Source organism: Antechinus flavipes, chromosome 2, assembly GCF_016432865.1.
Source record: "Antechinus flavipes isolate AdamAnt ecotype Samford, QLD, Australia chromosome 2, AdamAnt_v2, whole genome shotgun sequence".
Taxonomy (NCBI): Eukaryota; Metazoa; Chordata; class Mammalia; order Dasyuromorphia; family Dasyuridae; genus Antechinus; species Antechinus flavipes.
This window is the reverse complement of record NC_067399.1, coordinates 486,442,911-486,469,553: the sequence shown is the minus strand read 5'-3', so window position 1 is coordinate 486,469,553 and position 26,643 is coordinate 486,442,911. Positions and strand designations below refer to the sequence as shown.

The 26,643-nt window shown below is 31.6% G+C and overlaps 1 protein-coding gene across 1 annotated transcript in view; it reads right to left on the bottom strand.

Annotated features, from left to right (window-relative positions):
- Positions 1 to 398: 398 nt before the first annotated feature.
- Positions 399 to 26,643, bottom strand: part of CYLD (CYLD lysine 63 deubiquitinase) — a 65,318-nt gene continuing 39,073 nt past the window's right edge. Inside the window, exons 12-18 of the mRNA XM_051979828.1 lie at positions 23,604 to 23,695; positions 22,654 to 22,720; positions 17,309 to 17,441; positions 16,361 to 16,469; positions 16,065 to 16,183; positions 15,441 to 15,657; positions 399 to 5,370 (exon numbers count right to left, since the gene is read on the bottom strand). Of these exons, the coding sequence (XP_051835788.1) occupies positions 5,186 to 5,370; positions 15,441 to 15,657; positions 16,065 to 16,183; positions 16,361 to 16,469; positions 17,309 to 17,441; positions 22,654 to 22,720; positions 23,604 to 23,695 (922 nt within the window). The 3' untranslated portion in view covers positions 399 to 5,185. The remainder of the gene's footprint in view (positions 5,371 to 15,440; positions 15,658 to 16,064; positions 16,184 to 16,360; positions 16,470 to 17,308; positions 17,442 to 22,653; positions 22,721 to 23,603; positions 23,696 to 26,643) is intronic.

The window sequence follows — 26,643 nt, the reverse complement described above, 5'->3', positions numbered from 1 at the left end:
ACCTAGAATGAAATGGTATTTTCTGTAAAAGCTGAATAGAGAGTTTTAAGTATATGGAGATGTAAATAGTATTTATAATAACCATGGAATCTGTGACAAGATTGTAGTTTGACAAGTAGTTTAACACGAATGCCGTTTTCCTCAGATATATTCAAATTTTACAAAGGGACTAGCTTAATTAATTTCAAAAAGAGGAATGTGGATGATATTGTGGCTAAACCTGAAATATTTACATTCACATTCTGTAAAATCAAATAATTATAATTGAGAACAACCATTGAACATAATTCTCTTCTAGTATCACAGCAACAGCATACGAAGGAATTAGACCAGTTAATATAAATTTCTATTACCCATAATACCCCAAGAACCATCCCCAAAGAAATGAAATATAAGGGAACCATAAAAATTTAATTTTAATGATACAGAAATAGTATATAGTACATTCCTTTCCACAGCAGCACTTCATTCATCTCTAAAAAATTTAACAAAATTAAGGCTAAATCAGAGCAACCTGATAATAATGGGATATCCAATGATTTTTTTTAAAAGAATGTTTTCATAAATAAACCATATTCTTCAAGAAAAAAACAACAATAATATATCAAGAATGGAAAGTACACAATAAAGCATGTTTCTTTACACCAAATTAACAATAAACAAACCCCAAACAATTTGAAAATTACAAATGGAACTAAATCCTCCAACATCACAATGTAAAGGCTTTCAGGACTTGGAATTATACAGTATTAGGCCATTTTGTATAACAAAGCCAAATGTCACCAGCGACACCTATGTCTTCATGATAATCCTTTAGGAATTAAAAAAAAAGTGCTTTAAAGACATGTATGTATGCATATATCTATATCTATATGTATCTATATATGAAAATATGTGTGTATGAATATATATAGATACTTATAGATATAGATATATATCAAATTCAAGTTAACTATTTAAATTAGTGGATATTTGTTTTCTGAAACTCTGGTTACTGAAGTTTAGATCTCCAGCACTAATCTTCTTTTCCTTACCTTATCCAGGCAAAAAGAAAGAATTTATGCCTCAAGTACTGCAAAGGAAAAGGTGTCTCCCTGCTAGATACAGGAAAACAAGAAATAAAATCCTTTCTCCTCCTCTCAAAGTAATATATGGTTTCTGTTCATTTTCCATTTAAAAATATTTGCACTCTGGATCAAGTTTATTTTCTAATCTTTTAATCTTGTTTAAAGCCACAAAAATAGGCCTTTAACAAATCTACCAAATCTTTCCCTTTGTTCACCTGACAGGTGACAATTTTGGAAAGTCTTCACTTGTTCCTATAAAATTTTCCCCCTTCTTTTCCTCAGAATAATATTCATATTTTTTTAAGTATAAAAGAAAATACTGTTAATTTTCAGTAGCATGATTTGCTTTCTGAAATCCTTTGCTCTGAATAGATAAGAGCAATATCTATCTATGACTAATATGAGCCCTTGTTTACATTTAGTACCTCTTAGGTTTTCAAGAGTTTGTCCGCTATTTTATTAGCAAATGTTGGTTTCCATTTTGTATTTTTTGTCTCAGTTTTGGGAATTTCATCATTTTTTTCATCAACAGAAAAATATAGCTGTTTTGTCAATGTTACCATTCCCTAGAAAAACATATCCTATTTCACCTGACAAAAAACATTCAACTATTTATTATCTCAGTTTCCAAGCATGATTATACATTTTCATCTAGCAAGTAGCTGATAGCGTTATCTCCAACTCTATGATGACTTATCTCCTTATTTCTTTGGTCTTTAGAAGCTATATTTTTCTAGAGAGTTCAAATAATGAGGGAGAAGTCCAGATAACACAATAAAAACTCATCTTAAAATATGGGAAGAATAGTTTGCATTTGGAACGACACAGCCATAGTACCTTTTTTCTCCAATGACCATAACTATCTGAGGGAAAGCCAGTTAAAATAGATGAAATTTTTACTTGATGTAGCCTTGCATTCAAATCACATATTTGATACTATAGTTAAATCTTACTTATTCACATTAATACCAGGGACCATTAACAAAATAATATAAGATAACCCAATGTCACAATTATGGTGTAAGTTTCCTAAGAATAGGAATTATATTATACTTCTCCTGAATTCTCTACAGAGCTTAATAGCACAGTTAAGCAAATAATAATGGGTACTTAAAACTTATTTGATGATAACCACTAAGACTCAGCTAATGTCTGCTGTTTCATATTAGTGAATACTTAGAACAACTTTTCCCACAACTATCTAAAAGCACAGAATCATATAGCTAAGCAGTGAATGCCAATATAAAGATGAGTAGACAATAATGCCTGTATATAAACTATATTCATTTAAATAATAAGATAATATAACTCAATATAGAAAATGTTTCATGTCCAAACAATTATTATGGGATGAACATAACCTGGGGGGAGGGAAAAGGTGAAGCAGGTCAAAAAAATTTGGAATAGAAAGGAACTAGAGAATCTGCCAATTAAATAATTAATAATTTGGGAGAAAAGATCTTATATGCCTGTTGTATTAATTGTTTAATAGCTATCATTTAGTGGACCTAAAATAAAACATTTTTTAATCCACATCTGTGTGTAATGCAATGATTATGCCACAACAGGATTTTCCTCTATTATCTTTTCTCTTGATTATAGATAAAACAGTCAGGGAAGAAAGCATTTCCAAGCATTTGAAAAACTTTTTAAAGGTTGAAGAATTGAATTTGACATTTAAAGAAAAGAGGGACAAGGGAAGTACAGAGGATGCAACACCATCTAAGTAAGACTACATCACCACTGTCTTCTCTCTCCCTATCTTATCCATTTGACAGTTCAGACACATTGGGTGGGGGGAAAAAAAAAGGGAAAAGAGAAAAATGAAAACCAAAAAAGAAAAGAGGGAAACAAGATAGGTACTTCTGGTCTATTTAAAATTTTAAGCCATCAAAAAAGAACCATAGTACTGTGCTCTTTCATTCCCTCTAGGACTATTTTTATTTTCAGTGTTGTTGACAAAGGAAAACAGTAAATTAAAATCCCAATATAACAAAAATAAATAAGTTATGACTAAGGAACTTTGTAGAGAAAAAATGTACCACATTTCAATAGGAAAGCATTAAATCATCAGTTCTTTAACAACTAAAAATCTTTCCTCACAGACAGGTTTTTCTCAAGTTAGATATTTAAAAAAAAAAGAAAAGAATTATCTACTAATTTCTTATCATCACATGTCCAACTGATGTTAAATATCAAGTTATGTCAAAAGATAGAAACTAAAAGACAATGCAGATAAAAGATCAATTTGAATCCTGACCTGTCCTCGAGAATAATATATTTTAAAATTACATTAATGACTTTAGTTGAAAAAGTATTATATAAATTAAGGAATATGAAATCTGGAAAGGACTTTACAGGTCACCTTACTCCACTCCCTAATATTGCAGATTAAGAAACTGAGGCCATAAGAAATTAGTGACTTATCTAGGCCCAAATAAATGGTTAAAAAAAGAAAATCCAGGACTAGAAGAGAGATCTCCCAAGTCCTAGTACAGTGAGCTTTTTGTGGCACTTCCCCAAGATATTACTGAACAAATCTTAGCTCATGAATTCCAACAATTTAAGAGAATAATTTTTTGTACACTGTTGTAGTTTTTAAATTAATAAATGTTTTTAAAGGAATGATGCAACTAAAGAAAATGTTAAACTTTTTAAAAAAGCTTTTAATTTATAAAGATTTTAGCCATTTGGGCATTTTTATAATACTAAACACTTATACAGTCATATGCTATAAGCACATGACTCAATCTTGTCTTTCTGCATGGTTAAGAAGTTAGCTCAGAGACACCAAAAGTATAAAATAATTTGAGATTACACATTCCACAACAATGAAATTCGTATCTATAAATAGAATCTACAACATCCAATTGCGGTATATACACGCAACAGATATTAACTAAGAAAACATCAGGCTTTTTTTCATAGTTTCCATAGAAGTCAGGATGAAACCAGTTGACAGTATGTTTTCACAGAATACAAAAAGATTCATAAGAAGCATTATCTCAGATGAAATTAATCTGAACTTTGATTCCTAGCTATGATCCTGTATGTTAAATGTTTTAGTCCTAGGCATTTAGATTTAAATCTACTAAAAGGTTATGGGACTTAATATCTTTTTTTAAAAAAAATTACCATATGACTTCCCATACCAAAAATTTAAATTTTTTGGACTACACTTATGTAGGACTGGCTACTAAAAGCTAGTATTTGGTTCAACTTAACATCTGAACACTTTTAGAAATTTACTGTTCTCCATTCCACAAAAAAAGTTTATAAAGAAGTCTGAAAAAATAGATCAGTCAGCTGATATCTACTACTATATATGAATAGCTTTTTTTGTCAAATATTACTGACCCAATCCCCCAAGACCATTACATCACAAAAAAACATTTTGTCTTTTGTTTGGGTTTTTTTTGTTTGTTTGTTTGTTATTTAGAAAATAGTTCCACGCATCTATCGGGGGAAAAAAGGCAGAACAAACAGAAATCAACAATACTGGAGAGAAAGGGTAGGCATTTTCTGACAACAACCGTAGAAACAAATTCAGGATTCCTGACATGCAAAAACTTGAACTAGATAGGAAAGAGTTAAAACAAATTCAGCAAAACAACTCTATTAACTGTGTTGAAATCAAACCTCTTAATAAAACCAAATTATTTCTTCCTCAAGGCAACCATTAGCTACAAAGGAAAAATTATTTGGTATCCTTGGTCCACTGTAATTCTCCAAGCACAGGGTTATGTGCTTTTCCAAGAATTTGACATTCTCAATGGACTAAGGAGGTTTTTAAAACTGTTACAAATCAATTTCTATGCCTCCAAAAATATTATATGATCAATGCACTTAACTTAAAGCTTCAGGTTTTAATAACTTCATTAGATTTCTTAAAAAACCAACACAAACATACTTTCTAGAGTGCAAAATGCTTCTTATTTAAATATTCAATAACATAAATGCAATTTGTTTTTCAATACATTAATCCTTTTCTTAAGGATCATCACTCAGAGGCATCCAATGCCGGCAATGGATGCTAATCAGGACAGCCAACTCAAATAAAATGCAACAATAAAAATTTTCATACAGTTTCTTCTCCTTTTCCAGTTGATCATCATTATTTACTTATACAAACTCATTGTTGGACTCTGATACATGCACATATATGCATCACAAAGAAGTCTTCGTGCACAGCCTTGGATTCTCCTGGAGTCCAGGGAATGCAGTTCTTCTAGAGACATTTTCAAGTACTCCCCAACTTCTGGACATGGGGTAACTTGAGGAATGTTAAAGCCATTCTGACCACCTATGAAAAATAGAAATATTTCTTTTCAGAGCTCATCCAGCAAAAGTAAAAATCTTCAATTCTAACTGCTGCCGTGTCAAACAAATCCAACTTGAGAGTTAAGATTAAAAGAACCTTTTTTGATTTTTTAATTCTAATTTTAGGAGTCTCATTTTGAAATCTAAGTAAAATTTTACTATGTAGAAAACAGAATGATGAAAGCTCAGATAAATACTCTATTGTGAATTAAATTCCTAAATTAAAAAATATTTTAAAATAACAGTTACCCTTGATGATATCAGAAAAATCTGGGAAGAATTATATGAACTGATACAAAGTGAAAAAAACAGAATCAGGAGAACAACTTACATAGCAACAGCAATACTGATAATTATTTATGAAAGACTCAGTAACTCTGATCAACACAATGTACCCCCACAATTTCCAACGATTCATGATGATACTCTCTACCTTCAGATAGACAACTGATGGATTTAGATGGTAGCTGAAGTATATATGTATTTTTCCCTTTCATTTTTCTTACTTTTTTTAAAAGAACATCGCTAATGCAGAGCTATGTTTAAAATGACTTCACAGGTATAACAGATATTCCATTTTTTTTCCTTCTCTAATTTTAGGGAACTCACAAAAATAAACTCTTCTGATTGTCTGACTGAAAATGAAGCTGCAAACAAGGTTTGTCCTCCTTCTGCTCCTATACTAATTCTTAATTCTCAAATAGGCATTTTACAATCCCATGGTTTGGTAAAAATTTACTATAAAGAGTTTTGAAAGCTTATGATTTAACTTTTGACAACTCTATCAAGCAAGTGAAACTTGTTGCTACTTTAAAAATGCTCTACTTACTTAGTTTCCAAAAACATCTTTTGGCCTAATAGTGAAACTGAAACGGGAGGGGAAGGAACAAAGTAACAGAAAATCCTTGATTTTCTTCAAGATTAAGTGTAAGCACCCACCTCTTTCTATGAAGCTTTTCCTGAACCTCTCAGTTACTAGTATATTCTTTCCTCAAACTACCTTGTGAATAATTTTATATATATTATACAAATACTTAAAAGAGATATACATGTGCAGTCCCGCTATTAAAATGAAAACTCTTCTAGGAGTTACAAAAGGAACTTTCTCACTTTTGTCTTTGTATCCCTGATGTATATAGCAAAATGCCCTCAAAAGAGAAGAGCTTGATAAATGCTTGGTAATTGATCATCAGATTCCACAAGGGGAAACAAAAAGATTTTATCTATAGTGCATATTTCCATAGCATACTCCTAAATCACTCTAAAGAGTGCCAGATTAGAACATACTAAGTAATGTGAATATATTTCTGCTAAATATAAAGATTTTTTGCTTGTTTTATGTGCCACTTAGGCAGAATTGATCTTAAATGTGTCTATATAGAGTAGGAGGATACCCATGAAGCATGATTTGAAGGGCTATGAGAAAAAGCCCTTTAATCCCTAAATACTCTTCTCTCCCTCACTGGCTTTGCTAATGTGTATAAAATCCCCACACTGCCTATGAGTTGACACTTAAATGCAATTATATCTGGAAAAAAATAATATCATTATCATCTTCTTTAACTCCTATTATTATCATTAGTTATGGAGAATAACGTGTGCTGATGAAAATCAACTTGAGACTTGCAAATTTTGATGCTGTGGGAAAGAAAGAGGACTGTTCTCAGTAGGAAAAATACAATAGCAAATCCTGGGGAACTAGAAGGTAGCATAAGGAACAACGAGGGACTCCCCTAATTATGGAACTCTATTCAAAAAGTTTTGCCACTCTTCTCCCCATTAACTCTCATGGGGTTAACCTAGAATTTAATGAGGTAGAGAGGGGCACATAAGGAACTGGCCTCCGAATCAGTAAGAGCTAGCTCCAAGTCTCCTCTAATATAAATATAGGTTAGCTATTTCACTATGGACAATTCATTCAACCTCTTAGTGCCCTAAACCAGAAATGTCAAATATATGGTCTGCACAATACTCTCCAATACAGCCTGAACCAGATTAAAATAAAGTTCCTATCTGATTTTAAAGCATTAATGAATTAATAAAAAAGAAATATATAACCATGTGGTTTTCTAAGTCAATAAGGTTCCTTATGTATGGTTTAATGGTCTCTGTTTCTATTTGAGCTTGACACCAATATTCTAGGCAACCCTCTAAGATGACAATTATAGAGAAGATGCGAATCTGCACAAGTAGAAATATTCTTACCTAGAAGTTCCTATGCCAATAAAATCACAGTTCCAATCTATCCCTAGTATTTAGTAAGGGCTCATTTTTTAAGGCTTAATAGCACTTTATTTTACTTTTGGTAGTTGCGAAGTTGAATGTATTAAGGGAACAGTAGAAGATGGAGACAGGAATAGAATCTGGAGATAGAATAGAAAAGGACAGCAGTAGAAGATGGAGATATAAAGAATGTCAAAAGGGAGAAATGAAGTAAAGAAAAGGAGAGATAAGACTAATGAATACAAAAGTGAAATACTTCACTTTATCCTAGATCTGTTTGTTCCTGATCTTACAATCTTATATATCTTATATTCTGGAAGGTGGTATAGAAGCAAGTAGAAAAAAATTATTTTACATAAGGGATGGGAAATTTTATAGTTTGGGGGGCTTTTTAATGCTATTTTTAAATCTATATATTGAAGAATGAGATGGGAGGTAGAAGAAACAAGTGATAGAACCAATAGTCACAAGTGTTTAGGATTGTATCTACTTAATAATACATGAACATCTTAAATTGTCAAATATCACTGCCCCAATTCCCAAGACCAATATCACAGGACTACAAATCCAGAGGACTTCAAACAAGTAAAAAACCTCTAACATATGGATTTCTAATCTATTAGAAATAAACGTCTTATTTCTAGTCTATAGGTTAGAGGTTACCTAATTTTGAAATAGACACATGATAAAATTTCACACATAAAATTACTGATTTTAATATATTAGATTACTAATGTATTTCAAGATTCAGTCATGTCCCTAAAATGATGACATATCTATTGTGTATAGCATTGTCTAAAACAGGGGTCCTCAAACTTTTTAAATAGGGGGCCTGTTCACGGTTCCTCAGACTGTTGGAGGGCTGGACTATAGTAAAAACAAAAACTTTATTTTGTGGACCTTTAAAAAAAGAAAATTCATAGCCCTGGGTGAGGGGGATAAACGTCCTCAGCTGCTGCATCTAGCCTGCGGCCGTAGTTTGAGGACCCCTGGCTCTAAAAGGATCTCTTTATTCCAGTTCTTAACTTTAGAGTTCATTAACTTGTTGGAGTTTTTATAATCAATATAATATAATATAATATAATTTATAATTCAATATAATCGATTTCTTTTATAACTTTACATATTTCACTTGCTGCATTTGAAAAACATTCTGAGAAGGGGCCCAGAGGCTGATTCAGACTGGCAAAGGGTTACATAACAAATAAAAAAGATTACAAATCTATTCTCTCTCAATGATCTTATTATTTCCCAATGGTTTTATCCCTTGTAGTGTCTCCCTCTGATTAGGTTAATTCTTCTCATAGCCTCGAACTTAAGAATATCCAGGCTAAAACCATGCATTCATTCCTCTCTGGGCCATATTTTTGACTCTCCAAAGGAATTTTTCCTACCATGCCATCAAATTTCTTTACCCCAGAAGTTTATTCTACTGCTGAAGACTCCTTCTCATATGGTCTCTCCCTAACCTCATGGCCATTCTCTCTATTTGGGCAGTTCCTCCTAGAACTTCTAGTCTAAGAAGGATGGCCCAGATCAACTGTGCCTTCAGTCCTCTGCAGACTAGACTCTGAACTCCACAGACAGTGTCTATCATCCCCTGATGCCAGATCCTTTCATGTCTTCCCTTTTGTGTGTTGTCATTCCCCCAATAGAATGTAAACTCCTTGAGGTGCAAGGATTATCTGTTTCCTTCTATTTTATATTTCTAGCACTTAGCTTCTCAAAGTGCCTCCCACATACTTGTTGACTTGATTTGACTTCAACTATCTCTACAAAGATAACTCCTAAATCTACTTCTATTGCAGTCGCTCAGATTACACAATCTCAGAGCCATCTTTGATGACAACTTTTCTCCCAGAAAAAATTTTTCATATCCAACCTGTTCTCTCCACTCACATGGTCATCATTCTTCTGAAATAGTCTCTTAATAAATCTCCTTATTTCTTCTGTCTCTTCTCTGATCCATGTCCACAGAACTACCAAAATAACTTGTGTATAAAATTTGACTCTGTAGCTCTAACAATTCAAGAATCTTCAACACTTTCCTATTGCTTCTAGGATAAAATACAAACTCCTCAGTTTGGCTCCTTTCTACCTTTCTAATGCCCAACACAAAATACATGCTTAGTAAAAACTGAGTTTTCCAGATTTATTTCACATAATTCCCTCCATTTACCCTATATTCCAGGTAAATTAAACTATTTTTAAAATTTGTTTAATATTCTATTGTGTCAACATAGGATTCCATCCCCTACTTTCATCAATTTATCAATAAGCATTCTGTGTGTTACAAAGCATGCAAGATCTTAGAGATACAAAGACAAAAAGAGCCAATTTTTGCCTTCAAAGAAATGCCATTCTAATGGCAGATATGGGTATATAAAAAATAAATATAAGCAGATGTAAAACGGCAGACTAAAGGCAGCAACTCATCCAAACTTTCCCAACATTCTCCTCCAAATAATAATAATGTGTCAAATTAAATTTGGGACGAGCATACACAATAAAAGGTTGGAGTGAAATATTTTTCCAATCTTAATTAAACAACTTAGGATGTTGGCAGAAGAGGTCTATGACTTGAAATGCATACGGTGACAACACCATTATTGGGCTTTGGAGGTGGCTACAGCAATAGATGCAACTTTAGGAGTTCTCAGTCCAGACCCTGGATTGACATTGAGAGCAGGACCAGCAACTATTTGGCAACTTCATTACCCATGTATAGTTTTAAATCACAGTTCTATGGCAGAGAGGAACATTTGGAGTCAGTCACAAGGGAAGAGAAGCACTAACACTTGTGGCTACAAGGGAGTAAAAACCAAAGCACAAACCAGAAGTGCAGTGACTATATCTCTCCTAGGATAATACAACTTTAAAAGCACCAAAAACTTGCTGACTTTTAGAACTAGCTCTGAAAAAAGCAGAGCAAAAAGGCCTGAAGCAAGGAATAGTGCTTTCCAACTTTTAACATAAAGTTCAAAGTAAAAAAAAAAAAATAGGTTGGAAAAAAAGCTAACATATGGCAGATAAAATCAAGACATAAACTCAGAAGAAAATAATAAAGTGATAAGAGTTACAAGCAAAACCTCAAAGAAAAAATGTAAACTGAACAAAACCCCAACATGAATTTCTAGAAGCCTTAAAAAAAAAAAAAGGTAAGTGACAGAAGAAATTTGGAAAAGAAATGAGTGATGCAAGAAAATTATAAATTAACACATTGACAAAAGAGGTGCAAAAAACCTCCCAAAAAACATCCTAAAAAATGAATTATCTGAATAGTAAGGAGGCATAAAGATTTACTATATAATAAAACAACTCTTTAAAAAGCAAAAAAAAAAAAAAAAAGGTCATATAGGAAAGGATTACCAAAAGCTTGCTGAAGAAAATAATTTTTTAAAAATTAGAATTATGCAAGTAGAAGCTAAGTCAAAAATTTTTTTAAAATGTGAAATGTCTTACTGGAAAAATAACTGCCTAGGAAACAGATCAAAAAAAGATGATTTAAGAATTACTAGAGTATCTGAAAGCCATGATCAAAAAAAGGCACAGGAGAGATTTAGAATCTTATTTGAAGAAATTATAAAAGCAAACTGCTCCAATATTAATATAGTATGATCCAGAGAATAAAAAACAAATTTAAAGAATGTACTAAACATTTTCTGAAAGAGATACTCAAATTCATTGAACACCTTCTAAAAGAGATCTCAAAATAAAAACTCCCAAGAATAGTATAGTCAAACACCAGAGTTCCCAGGTCAAGGACAAAATATTGAAAGCAAAAAAAAAAAAAGAAATCATTCAAATATTGTAAAGTCACAATCAGGATCATATAAGATTTAGCAGTTTCCACATTAAAGGATCAGAGGGCTTGAAGTATGATATTCTGGAAGACAAAGAAGCTACAATCTCAACCAAGAATAACCTACACAGCAAAACTGAATATAATCTTTCAGAGGAAGAAGGGGGAAGAAATAGGGAGCGGGGAATGGATATGCAATGAAATAGAGGGCTTTCAAGCATTTCTGATGAAAAGACCAGAGCTAAATAGAAAATATGACATTCAAACAAAAGAATCAAAAGATGCGTAAAACAATAAACAAGAAAGATAATTCATAAGGGACTTAAGATTAAACTACTGACATTCCTTTATGGGAAGATGATAACATGTAACTTCTCAGAACTTTATCATTATTAGAGTAGTAAGAAGAAGTCTATATAGACAAAGGGCATGGGTATGAATCAATAAAAAAAATGAAGGGGTGAGAAAGAAGGATATACTGGGAGAAAGGAGAAGGGAGAGGAAGACTAGGAGAAGTTATCTTACACAAAAGAGACATACAAAGTATAGAAAGAAATTTATCTTATGTAACATGAAAGTAGTAGAAGAAGGGGAAAAGGAAAGGGGACAGGGGGGAGAAAAAGCTAGTGTTAAAAAGGGCAAGTGGATTAGGGAGGCAGTGGTCAGCAGCAAAACAGATGAGGAGAGATAGGATAAATAGAGAAAAAGATAAATAGAAGAAAATAGGAGGGAGAAAAATACAGAATTAGTAATCATAACTATGAATGTGAATGGAATGAACTCACTTGTAAAATGGAAGCAGAGAGCAGAATGGATTCGAAACCATAATCTAACAATACGCTGTTTACAGAGCACACACACACACAGAGTTAAAATAAGGGGCTAGAGAGAATCTATTATGCTTCAGTTGATGTAAAGTAAGTAGGGGTAGCAAGCATGATTTTGAGACAAAACAAAAGCAAAAACCAACCTAATTAAAAGAAATAACCAGAGAAATTATATTTTATTTAAAAGTACCATAAACAATGAATATCAAAAATTTTTATAGCAAGTTTCTTTAATAAAAGCTTTATTTCTCATATATAGAGAGAACCGAGTCAAAAATAAGAGTCCTTTCCCAGATGATAACAGAGGTTTTCAGAAAAAAAAAAATCAAAGCTATCCATAGCAATATGAAAAAATGCTCTAAATCAGTATTGATTAGAGAAATATAAATTAAAACAACTCTGAGGTATCAACTCACACCTAATCATATTGGCTCACATGATCAAAAAAAAAAAAAAGAAAGAAAAGAAAAGAAAAGACAAATGCCATATGGATATGGAAAAATTGGGACACTAATGCATTTGTAAGTGGGGCTGTGAACTACTCCAACCATTCTGGAGAACAATTTGAAACTGTGTCTAAAGGTCTATAAAACTGTCCATACTCTTTGACTTAGCAATACTACTACTAGGTCTGATATCCCAAAGATTTCAAAGAGAAAGGGAAAAGATCTATATATACAAAAATACTTATAGCAACTTTTTTTGTGTGTGTGTGCTGGCAAAGAATGGGAAATCATGAAGATGTTCATCTTGGGGAATGTTTGAACAAATTGTGGTATATTATTACAGAACACTATTGTGTTAAAAGAAACAAAGAGGGAAAATCTATATGAACTAATGCAGAAGGAAGTGAACATAACCAGTAGAACTATACACAGTAACAGTAAAATTACAGCAAGGATCAACTATGAAAGACTTAGTTTTTCTGATCAATGATCCAAGAAAATTCTGATGAAAATGCTATCTACATACAGAGACAGAATTGATGAATTCTGAGCGCAAAATGATGTATATTTTTTTACTTTCTTTTTCTTTGACATGATTAATATGGAAAATACATTTTTCTTGAGTTCATATGCATAATTTATATTATATTGCTTGCCTTCTCAATGAGTTGGGGAGGGGCTAGAAGGAAGCAGAGAATTCGGAACTCAATTTTTTTTTAATGTTAAAAATAAATAACAAATTTTAAAATAAATAAATGCAAGGGTACTTGAGGAATGACATAATACATAATAAAGCTGGAAAGGTAGTCTTGTGCCAGGTTGTAAAAAGCATAAATATAAAAGAGAAATATGTATATGTGATCCTAAAACTGTTATGTAGCACTAGTAAAATTTACTGAGTTGGAAGGTCCTATTGTAAGACATATATTTTAGGAAAATCACATTGGCAGCTATATATAGGATACAGTGGAGAAAAGAAAAATCTGAAGTAGGAACCAATGTAGAAGGCTACTTGTAATTACTGTAAAATGTAATAGTCTAATATGTAATTATTATAATAGCCTAGGAAAGAGATGATGAAAGTCTGAACTAGAGTGGCTGCCCTGTGAATACAAGTGAGAACAGATAAGAAAGAGGGTATGGAAGAAGAAATGTTAAGATTTGGTAATCGCATAATGTTAGGTATGTTTCTCCTTCTCTGAGAATTGCCATGTATGCCATGTCAGCTGGTAGAGCTGGCCCAGGAGATAAAAAGAGACTTAGCCTCTGAGGCAGGAGGTTGTGTCTTGTACATGTTAAAGGAACCGCTAATAGGTTCCTTGAGATGGCAGGCGGTGTGCCCTCTTGCTCTATCTCCATCTAGGATGCAGCACTAACTCCAGGTGTCTCCCTTCTGTAGATCCACCTATGCAGTGGGTTAGGTACAGGGTAATCCCAGAGGAGAGCAAATATAAATAATCAGCTTTGAGCCTATACAGGGAGATGCAGAGAGAGAAAGACACAGGCATACACACAAAAACTTGCTCTTGTACTCTCTTGCTCCTTTCCTGCAAATCCCAGCTGAGATTACCAATAAAGAAAGGCTATTTTGCACCTTAAGATCAGCTTATCTTCGTGTGTATCTGGGGGTATCCCGAAGACTGGCATGTATGGCCCTGGCAGTCTAAAATAATGTATACAGATGGTCTAGTACAGCGTAGATTGATAGGTAAGAAAGATTAAGGATTAAAATATAATACTGAGTTCCACTTGTGCAGTGATGAAGAGAGTCATCTTCATCCATGTGAACAGTGTGGAACACAATTTAGCATTCTCACTCTCTCTGTTGTTATTTGCTTACATTGAAGTTATTTGCTTCCTTTGCAGTTTTTCTTTTTCATCCTTCTTGATCTGATTTTTCTTGCGCAACAAAATAACAGTATAAATATGTATATATATATTGGATCTAATATATATTTCAATACATTTAACATGTATTGGACTACCTGCCAGCTAGGGGAGGGGGTGGGGGGAAGCAGGGGAAAATTTTTGCAACAAAAGGTTATGCAAAGGTCAATGTTGGGAAAAATTACCCATGCATATGCTTTGTAAATAAAAAAGCTTTAATAAAAATTTTTTAAAAAAGACTATAATACTGAGGTTGTGAAATGGATTATCTTAAGCTTTTTAACATAAATAAAAAAGTTGAAGAACAGGTTTGTAGGACAAAAATAATGAGTTGTTTACATGCTGAATTTGAGATAGTTACGGGACACCCAGTTAGAAATATCCAGAAGGTAATGTAAGTCTGGAGCTCAAAATGGAGACTAGAGCTAGGAGTCATCTGCATAAAGAGAATTAAACTCACAGAAAACTGATGAAGTCACCAAGTGAAATGGTGAAGAGAAAGAAGGCAGGCTAAAACTTTGCATAGGCTATTCCTCTGTGCATTAGTTCTACAATAAATCTTTCATGATTCCCACAGTAATTAGTGCTATTCTTGTATGCCAAAGAAGAACATAAGTTCTTAAAGGGCAGATTATTATTAATATTTTTTTTTTTTGCTGTTGGTGTTGTTTCCTTATAATACCTGTACACAGGAAGCACTGAGTGTTTACTGAATTAAACCTGAATTCATTAAAGGATTTTTAAGTATGAGCAATATATTGCCACAGAACAGAATTTTTCAAAAGAACTGTAATAATATGGTTTGCAAAATGAAAAATGAAACACTATTTTATTGCCTTAAACTTAGAAGAAAGTTGTTTTTAAATACCATCACGGTCCGCCATGCTGTCAAAGAAGAGCCAAGCAGAGTCATCTCGCCCATACTTTACAAATGCAACATAATGGCTTGTTTCAATGCAGAGAACAGCAAACAATTCCATCTTTTGACAAGGTATGCAGCCATGTCTCCAATCCCAGTCAGGTAAGTCTTTGGGAAGTGACACTGGGTTGTATTTATGATTTAACCTCTTGGGATGAAGGTGAACCTAAAATGAATCATTTAAGAGGAATGAGTGAATAACTTTGCTTTTTACTGTAATAGATACTCTCACATTGTTCATTATGAATCCCATTTACCATAATGCTAAATTCAGTATTTTAGGTCAATGTAGTTTATTAACCCTTAATTTTTAGTGGCCTTAAGTATTTCATAAAAGCTTAACAACATAGTATCTGGAAAATAGTATTTTTTTATAATGAAAATAAAATAAATTTTAAAATGAATATAAATTTTAAAAAATTATTGTTTGAAATATAGTCATTAAAACCTGAACTTTCCTTTTAATTAGAATATTTTTCCCCTTGTCAATGAAGAAATAAAATATAAAACATCATCATATAAGTACATTGTTATTTACTATATAAATTCTATATCAACTAAAGCCAAACTCACTTGTGTATTGCAGGTTTTACAAAATTGCTTGATTTTTCCAGCAGAAATGTCAGAATCATCATAACATTCTCTGCATTCATACATGGCAAGTCCTCCACATATACGGCACTGTCTAGGAGCTAAATTTTGGTAACAAATAATACATCCCTCCATTAGAAAGCAAAAATGTCACATTTTGAAAGAAACAATATTTATGTCATCCTTAAGAATTCCCATCCCCATATGTTTAATTTAGATCTTCTTAAATTTCTGTTATCATATGCAAAAAAAAAAAAAAAATCGATCTCTATACTTACTATCTTCAAGTAAATCTGTTATATTTAACTCCAATGAAGGAAAAATTTTTTTGAAGAGTTTGAAGTCTTTTCCAAATCGAGGCATCTGAATAATCAGACATGATGGTGCCTTAAAAATATATACATATATATTAAGATCAAAATCCCCAAAAAGAATTTTCTCTATAAAACTATAAATATTACTAGTGTGTAGGGCACATTTGATCAAAATATTTTCAAAGTATTTTATGATGATGTCCTTATTTAAATCATATAAGCAGTTTCAATAAGTACACAAGTTTAATCACGTGTTGACATGTTGTTCACAATGTTATATACCAAATATAAAGACTAAATGGTATTTATGGCCCACTGACCTTGGGCATAAAATACAGAATTCTTTTTTGCAAGAATGGTACAAAACAGCCATTCATTTCTTTATTTCAACAAATAAAAACACTTGTCAATGTTAAATATCCTTTCAAAAATCATTCTAATATTAAAAACCTTCTAATAGAAACTAATCAAGAGATTTTAAACTTTTACTCAACTTTTTTTTACTTTCACTGAAGAAAGGAGAAAAAGTAAAAATACTCCTCTGAGATATCTAAGTGGAAAAAATTTCTACTTGGAAAAAATGATAAATATTTTAGCCATGAAAACATATTATTGACTCTGTTTTAAAAGATACAAATGTCTTTTAATTACCTAGCTATTTTATTAACATAAATTAGTTTCATGTTTCCTCTTGTCTACAAAAAGTTAGAATGTTTAGTCTTAATATTTTTCATTTGTACCAGCAGATGTGATGCTTCACATTAAACATTATGCTTGATTAAAAAAAAAAAAAAACTCTTCCTCTATTTAATATATATAAAGGAAGATATTGACTTTACTAAAGGACCAGCAACCATAAGCATTAATATAATTACAAGTATTAATAAAATTCACTGAAGACTTGTCACTAACCTCTGCAAATTTTAGGTTACTATTGATAAAAGACCATTCTAGCAGCTGTTGAATTGTAGGAACACCAACTTTTTCATTTTTTTCCATAAAAATTTGATAGAAGTAACAATCTTGTACCTTTTGTCCTGCAGATCTAAAGGATAAAGAACACTGTTTTTAAAACAAATAAGCACTGCATTTTTGTTTTTCTTCCCAGGTTATTTTTACTTTTCTAAATCCAATTTTTCTTGTGCAACAAAAGAACTGTATAAATATGTACACATATATTGTATTTAAGATATACTTTAATGTTTAACATGTGTGAGACTGCCTGCCATCTAGGGAAGGGAGTGGAGAGAAGGAAGGGAAAAGTTGGAACAGAAGTGAGTGCAAGAGACAATGTTGTAAAAATTATCCATGCATATGTTCTGTCAATAAAAAGCTATAATAAAAAAAAATAAGCACTAAGGTGATATTGAAAGGCTAAGTCACAATGTAAGGATGTAAAATAGTAATTGAGAAGTAGAAACTTTTGTAATTTTAAGTACCTTCTTCAGATAGAACAATTTCAAAAAGAGGTAAAAAATAGTGACTAAATATATAACAACTACCTTTAAATATTAGAAGTTAAAATACTTTAAGTTAAAAGTTGGTTTGGATGAGTGACTAGGAGAGAAACAAAGAAATAATGTTAGAAGTAAAAGTCATTAGTGATCATAAGCAGAATGCAAAACTGACTAGGCAGGATATTTATTAGGAAGTAGCAAATGATGAACTATGCCATGCAGCATTACCTAAGATGAACAGGTCATATTGGAGAGTTCTGACAAAAGGTAATCCACTGGAGAAGGAAAAGGCAAACCACTCCAGTATCTTTATCAAGAAAATTCCATGGAGTAAGATGCTAAACAATATTACATCGAAAAATAAGCCCTTCTGTCATACACTTTTGTTGTCATTTAATCTTTCAGTGATGAAGAGTCAGACATCACTGAATGACTAAACAATATCAAAGTAAATGACACAATTTCTGGAAAAGAAAAAAATTGCCAATCCACAGACTCAAAGAATCTATGAGCTAGACAGGGCCTTAGAGATAATTTGTTTAACCTCATTTCATTTTATATATTTTGTTGTTATATAATTTGTTGTTTAAAAAGGTCACAAAAAAGAATCAAAAGTAGAGCAAAGGCTAGAAAACTCAGTTCTCCTTCCTCTCAGTCTATTTTTTTTTTTCTACTTCAGCATGCTACTTCAACTTTTCAACTAGGAATGTCTACCATTATTATAACAGCCATAACTAGGCTTCTCTTCAAAATGGAATCATTTTTAAGAACATTCCATTTTTGAGTCAGGAGTTATGCTTCAAAAAGATTAATCTTAAAATTCAGCAATAAATTTTAACAATATCTCTAATTTGTGTGTGTACACTGACTTGAAATATCTAAATTATTTACTATACCCATTCCTACAATATCAGCAACAACAAAAAATTGTATCTATGTTTTCATATGTATACATGTAAATATATGTGTATATATACATATGTATGCATGTACATATATATATATGCCATATATATAAACATACACACAATAAAACATATATACAATAAAACCTTGTTATTCAAGGTTATAAAAGAACATCAAATCTGGATACAACAAATAAAATATATAAGCTAAGGAGGGGCAGAATTTTATAATGGAAAGAGTATTGAAATCAGAGCTCAAATCTTTAGTGCCATTATTTGTTTACCAGTAAAGCACTTCCCTCTCTGGCACTGTATCCTCATCTGTTTGAGGAAAATGGACTAGATGCCCTAAGGTTCCAACTCCATCATTCTGTAAAATCAAAATACCCTCTTTGATGAGGAAGAAGATAGCCTTAGTCAATCAAAAACATAGCATAGAACTATTATTCAGTAGTAATAAAGGACTTCACTTCTACAGTAATACTTTCTTTCTGAAGTTAAAATCAACTCAGCTGATCAATTTTGACTTGTCTAAGTCAATTTTAGCCTTCAAAAGGCAAAGGAAGCAATGACAGAGGAATGGTTAAAACAGATCTGATTCTTACTAACACAAAAGAACTGATTGCTAAAATCAAAATAATGAGGACTACAGGTAGAAGTAATTATTCAATCTTAAAATATGTGGAAAAGATAAGCTAAGGACAAGTTTGACATATATCTTAGATTTTAAAAGAATAAATTTCAAAGAATTTAGAAAAAAGGACAAATAAGATCTCAAGTTCTCTAATTCTCAAGATCTCAGGCAAGTAAAAATAGCAAACTCTGAGAAATAAATTTTATAGACACAAAAATAACTCCAAGAGAACTGTCGAAAGAAACCAATGTGAATGCACAGGGAACTCATTGACCAACTTAGATTTTAAAAGATATACAGCCAGATATGATGTTACACACCTGTAATTTCTGCTGTTGGGTAAAGCTAAATCTAGTGTATTAAGAATCCACCTTTGAATTCAGGAGTTCTGAGAAGTAAGTAGGACTAAAGCTGGTCAAATATCTGCATTAAGTTGGTACTAATATGCAAAATTCTTCTCTCCCACAGGAAGTGGAGGGCCACCAGGCTGCATAAGGAGGGCAAATAGACCCAGGTTGGAAATGAAAACAATTAAAAGCTTTCAAATGGATTAACGTTGGAATCAGATTTATGAATAGCTGCTGCACTTTCCAATCTGAATTGAGATAGGAAGACCCAGTCTCAAAATTTGGGAAAAATAAAAAAGACATTAGGAAGATAAAAGCAAGGTAGAATAGAAGATGAGTACATCTATCTATCTATCTATATAAAGAGCAAAGGAGGAAAGAGATAGTGGATGACACACTACTATAACAAAAGTTTCAGGAACAACAAAAACTAGAAGCAGCTAGGTAGTACAATGGAGATATCAGGAAGATTCATCTTCCTGAGTTTAAATCTGGTCTCAGACACTTTCTAACTGACTCTAGGAAAATCATGTAACCTCATTTCATAAAATCAACTGGAGAAAGAAATGGCAAACCATTCCAGCATCTTTGTCAAGAAAACCCCAAATGAAGTCGCAAAGAGTCAGACACAACTGAAAACAACAACAAAAAGCCAGAATCACCTTAAGCTAAGAAAATCTATTTTAATTTTCACTGAGGAGAAAGGAAGTATCTAAAAAAGGGACAGGACTATTGATAGATCAGATAATGAAAATAGGAACAAAAAAAGTCTTCCATTTTCCAAAGACTATATTTGAGCTAGAAAGGAATGATAAGAAGGAAAATTACAAGACAGTATCTATTAGTTCTTGATTAGTTCAAGTCAGCACCCAGATTATAAACTAAATCCCAGATGAACTAAAAGAATTAGTTAACAACTGTCAAAAACAAAAAAGATTCTGTGAGACTGGAGAAAAGCAAATTTTGATTTGGTTTTCAAAAAAGTGAAGATAGTGGACACTACAAACTACAGGCCACTTAGTTTAATTTATATTCCTGGCAAAATCTAGGACATATTATCAAAGAGATTTAATTCATTCAACAAGATTTAACTTCAACAAAATTTAATTCATTCAACAAGAAATTATTAAGCACGTAAGAAGGCTCTCTGCTAACTGCTAGGGATGAAAAAACAAAATGAAGAACTGACCCCACCCTCAAGAGGTTTATTTATATTTTATACAAGCAAGTGACAAGCAAGTGAAAAATAATTTGAGAGAGAGAAGACATTGAATGGTGGCCAACCTCAAGCTAATGAGAAGCCTTAAAGCTCATGCCATATGACAATCAGTACGAATAAGGAAGACACTGGGGATATTTATCCTAGATAAGACTAGGGGTAATGATAATAGTATTCAAATATTTGAAGGCCAGTCATGAGAAAACAAGGAATGGCTTGTTTTGCCTGCTAGAGGGAAAATGAGCAAAATTTACAGAATGATAACGCTAAACATGGTTTGTCCCTTGAAAACTTTAAAATTGCTAATATGACTTATTGTGGCACTGTTTGTCAACTTCTACCTAAACAGATGCTAAGGAACCAGTTCTGTCTCCTAGACTTCAGAAAAATGCCTTCCCTTCCATGGAGATTTATGCAAAATAAGAGCAGGCTGAGAATTTTTACATATGCCAATGTTAAAGGCTCTTATGAAAAAAACGAAAAACTTTTGGAGATTGAAATATTTAATCATCCTAGAACTTTTAAAAATATTACAAATTCACTTATTATTTAGAAAATTAATATATCTTTTAAAAATTCTTATAAGGTAATGTGAGAACTAAGGAAAAAGTTTATGAAAAAGCTATTTTGCTACCAGTCTCCTTCACACCACATAAAAAACAAAAACATACAGTTAAAAACAAAAACAAAAACAAAATCAAAGTAGCTACAAGCTTTCAAGTAAGGCCACTGCTATTGAAGCAGAACTTATAGATGATGTTTTTAACTCTGTTGAAAAGTCAAAATATATAGCAGCAGTTTAAAAAAAAAAAGAGCTGGCAAGAGAAAAACAGAAGCTGCTTTAGCTCTTAAAAAGATATAAAAAAGGAAAAAATGCAACCATTTTATACTGATTAAGATTCATTCCACCTTTATGAGAATAGAAAAATAACTATAAAACAGTAACTGCAATTTTTTCACAAACAAGTTCCAAAATCAGTACTGGGTTGCAGAACTATTGAGTAGTATGGCCCTCTATATATTCATGGTTAGGGATATCCCAATAACCAAAGTTGAAAATCATGACACTGAATATTTGATAAAAATTTATGTTAGCATACTCTTGTTTCGAAAATCAAAAAATAGTATAATTAATTTTAGAAAACTTGCCATGAAAATAGTTTTAAATAGTTTTAAGAATTCTAGCACTTAAGGGGTAAATCTTCAGATATCTGGAAATATTCCCCAAAGATTCCAGACAGCCCAAGAACTAAATGTATCAAGTTCAACAAGTTTACTTTGGTGGAAAAAAAAGATTAATGAGTTAAGAACTGAAAACAATAAACCCAATTTAAAACTAAAAATTTAATTCTTTTAAGTCAGTGATGGATAGAAGGAAATAATGTTCTTACAGAATGTGATTATCTTATAATAGGATTCCCCTAAAAGGTTCATTAACTTATTCTATGAAAATATTTGTACACAATTTCATAAAAGAATGGTTTGCAATAATATTTGTTTATCAGATTAAAGTACAATTAAATTGCAATCATTTTCTAAGCTAAGCTTCTTTTCTGGGGAAACTACTGACTAAAATGAATTTAAGCCACTGCTACCTAGCAATGAATATTAGTGCTGTCACTTCTACTGAAGTGAAGATAGATTCAAAGGAAGAATCAATTTTCTTAAACCATCATGAAAGAATTAGAAATTTACCTTATCTTTAATAATGGTTCTACCCTCAAAATATGATGAAACAAGATGTTCAAGAACTCTTCAGGATCTAAATGAAAATGAAAGCAATTTAAGCAGAAACGATTTAACCAAATTTCTAAGTCATTTCAACCACATATTCAATTTCAAAATTAATATTGTTCTAATTATCAACAAAAATCTGTAATTTCCCTTGTTATCTAGAAATGAAAAAAATTTCATACAAAGATTAAAGCAGCACTGTTCTCCAATTTTCACTACAATCCTACTACAGTTTAATAGTAATACTAATTTAAATACAATGTGATAACTTGCCATTGCTTTCTCAGACATTTGGGAAAATGGATTAAGCCAATTTTCCCTATCATTTAAATAATGATTGTAATTTAATTTTTGATCAGTGTATTAAAAGTCAGCTAAAGCACACTGATGAGACCAAAGTCATAAGTTTTCATCTCTATGATAGAAAAACTTGACTATGATTCTTGGTTTAATCCCATCTAGCCATAACTTTTCTAAAAAATATATGAAAAACCACCAATAGCCCTAGGCTCCACCCCAAACCTTTAGTTTTAATAAATCTGATGATACTTATTGATGGCCTTCCAAAAAATAACCAAAATCTTAATGTGAACCCCACAGAAGTAATGAACAAAAAAAATGGGTCCACAGCATCATTAAATCACAAATAAAATGTGTTATCTTTTCTGCCTATTTATTATTTATTCTAAGTAGTCAATTTCTTAATAATTATCATTTATTACCACTTTGTTTTCAGAAGACAGAAAATACAATATGCTAAAGAAAAAAATTCCATAAAACAAATATTCCTTTCATCCTATGATAAAGTAAATCCCTAGTTATATACACATGCCTTTAGATTGCAATGTACTTAATATAATTTTACTTCAATCTATTTTTATTATATATACTTCCTATAAAGTCAATGTTACCTTTTTCCTCTGATGTAAAACCTGATGCAGCCTCAACTTTCTCAAGAATTTTCCTCAGTTTCATAATTTTTGTGGCACAAACATATCCATATCTATAACAGAAGATAAAATATCTGCTTATTAGTTTATAAAAGCATTTCAATTATAACTCAATAAACACTCAGAATTGTACAAGTTTTAACTTCAGGATTTCATACATTAACATAATATCCAATTATTCTGAAAAAGTACATTTGCATAATTCTTTTTGAGACTCTGAGCATTTAAACAGATTTCAAAGAACAAAAAATATCTACAAAGATGATTTATTTATTTATCTGTTTGTTTTGCTGAGGTAATTGTAGTTAAGTGACTTGTCCAGGGTCACACAGCTAGGAAGTGGTTAAGTGTCTGAGGCCACATTTGATCTCAGGTCCTCCTGACTTCAGGAGTGGTGCTCTATCTGCTGCACCACCTAGCTATCCCCAATAATTTAATTTCCTAAAACATGTGGTTTATTGTCAGAAAAAAAAAAAAAAAGATGCACATTCAAATTTGGTTTATGTGGAGAAAAAAAATTTGTTAGATATGGCAAATAGAAAAGGGAAAAAAATCTATTTTATACCTCTTAAAAATTAACAAATAGAGTTTTAAATATTGGCATAATAGTCACCACTTACAGTAAAGACATGGCAAATTTAAATTTCTATTTACATATAATATATAATTATTTTAATATGTGAAACATATCTATTTATAATACTATATGCACAGAGACAGTTTTTAAGTCAAAATTTGCATTTTTCATCAGATTTGGTATTTTTAGAATTATATGGATAAAGGCTTACTCTATACCATGAGGGGTGAGAATGAAAAGAAATATTCCAATAGTACTACAAAATATAATAAACAACTTCAAATTCCAACAGTGAGAAGTAAATGATTAAGAGGTATTATGTTGATTGGTGACCTAAAATTCATGACTACAAAATAGAAGTTAAAGAGAAATGTATTTGATATATTAGTTATAGTTGTTAGAAAATGTTTCAAAAAGGTTATACATTTCTATGAAAGTTGAGTTAGAAGAAAATAAGGGAGAACATGAGAGTGATCTAGTGAGAAACTGAGGAAATGTTTTAACTCCTGTATATCTATATCTTCATGCTGCTGGGTAATTACCAAATAATTATATGACATCATTTCTTATGGTATGAAGAAAAGAAGACTGGATATATAATTAGGTTGATTGATATGTAGTCAGAACAACTACTGTATTAAAAAACTATTGATTAATAGATACATAATACCATGAATGTCTCTAACTGGCTTGCTGAGGACTCTATACTTGGCACTATTCCTTATGTATGCCAATGTCTTAAACAAACATAAAAGGAATACTTATCTCATTTGCGAAAAAAAAAAATAGTAAAAATATTTAACGTGGTAAATAAAAGAATTAAAATAAAAAACAAAAACCAAACCCTATCACCACCACAATAGGTTTGAATTAGCCCTATTTAGGTTCAATCAATTAAGTGCACAAGTACAAAATGAAAACAATGTTATAAAAGAAATAAGTTTATGAGAAACCTGCAGGTTCTAGTTGACAAACATAGTCTGATACTAATTCAATATATCCAACTTCGAAAATCCACACTGCAACTCCACCATGCCTGCTCAATCCAGGCAACATTTGATGCATGTCTTCACACAAGTAAGCCAATGTATTGAAGATCTTCCTCATATTGCCTTGACTTTGTGAAAAATGCCAGTGCAAACACTCTGGCTGTTTATCAGTAATTCCTGACTCTTGCCATAAGACCATTGCTATTTTTTCAATCATACATTTCATTTTTAACTTTTTCTAAATCATTTCTCCTGCCATAATTCCTTGCTTACAATGTACTGCAAAAAGTTCACGCCTATAATGTGCCTCCCCATTTCCCTTAGAGTGTGTCCACAATTTCAATTCTTTGAGTTCATGACACAGTCATATAATACCACTGGAAGACTGCTGCTGTTAAAAAAAGATGAATCTTTAGTTCATGAAGACTCATGTATATATTATACATAAATGTATACATTATAAATATACATATGTGTGTGGTGTGTGTATATTGTATAATAAAATATATAATAAACTTATACTACACACATACACACTCACACACACAGAGAAGAGTTTTATAGATTGTCCACTTAAAGAGAGGCAATGGACTCCAGACTGAAACATAATTTTTTTGGATGTGGCCAATGCAAAAATTTTTTATGATTGTTTATACATGTTTGTAACAGAGTTTTGTTTTTCCTGCCTTTTCTATTGGAGAGAAGGGGAATAGAAGAGAGAAGAAAGAGAACTCTGTTTGAAAAAAATTTTAAGAAAACAAAAACTTTTAAAAATGTTTCATATTTAAGTTCAAAGTCCTAAGTTAAGATGTTCTTACATACCACCTATTTCCCCACTGACTGATCAAAAACTTTTATTGGGTATTCCTTTTACTTCTGCCAACTCAAACAATTTCTACAACGAAGGAAAAACACTTTCATGTACTAGGAAAAAGTTTCTTTACTATAAAACTTTTATATTATATTTTTTGCAAGAATCTTGTAATTTAAAAAATCATCTGTTTCTAATATGAGAGTTAACAGTTAGCTGCAATATACACAATACTTTGCCCACTGTGGCCCTAATCCTTTACATAAAGGATATCCCAAAAGTCTTAGTACAATTTAACGTTTCCATTAACTACATTAACACTTTTGGGAACATCCTATATAATTAAGTACAATATATTTAAATTCTATTTATCTAGTTCATTTATACACTACTCCTATTAACAAAATGTACACACATAATAATAATAAAGAAAATCCCAAGCCTCTTGGTTTTCCTTAACCCATCATAATCACTGAAGTCCAATATATTCCATTAAGGTTATTTAAACCATTTCATGATACACTACATAGTACTTCCTTGGAGTTAAGAAATCAGAATACTAAGATAAGTTACAGTGAGATGACTAAAGTATGTTGGGTTTTTTGGTAAGATTTGTATTAAGGC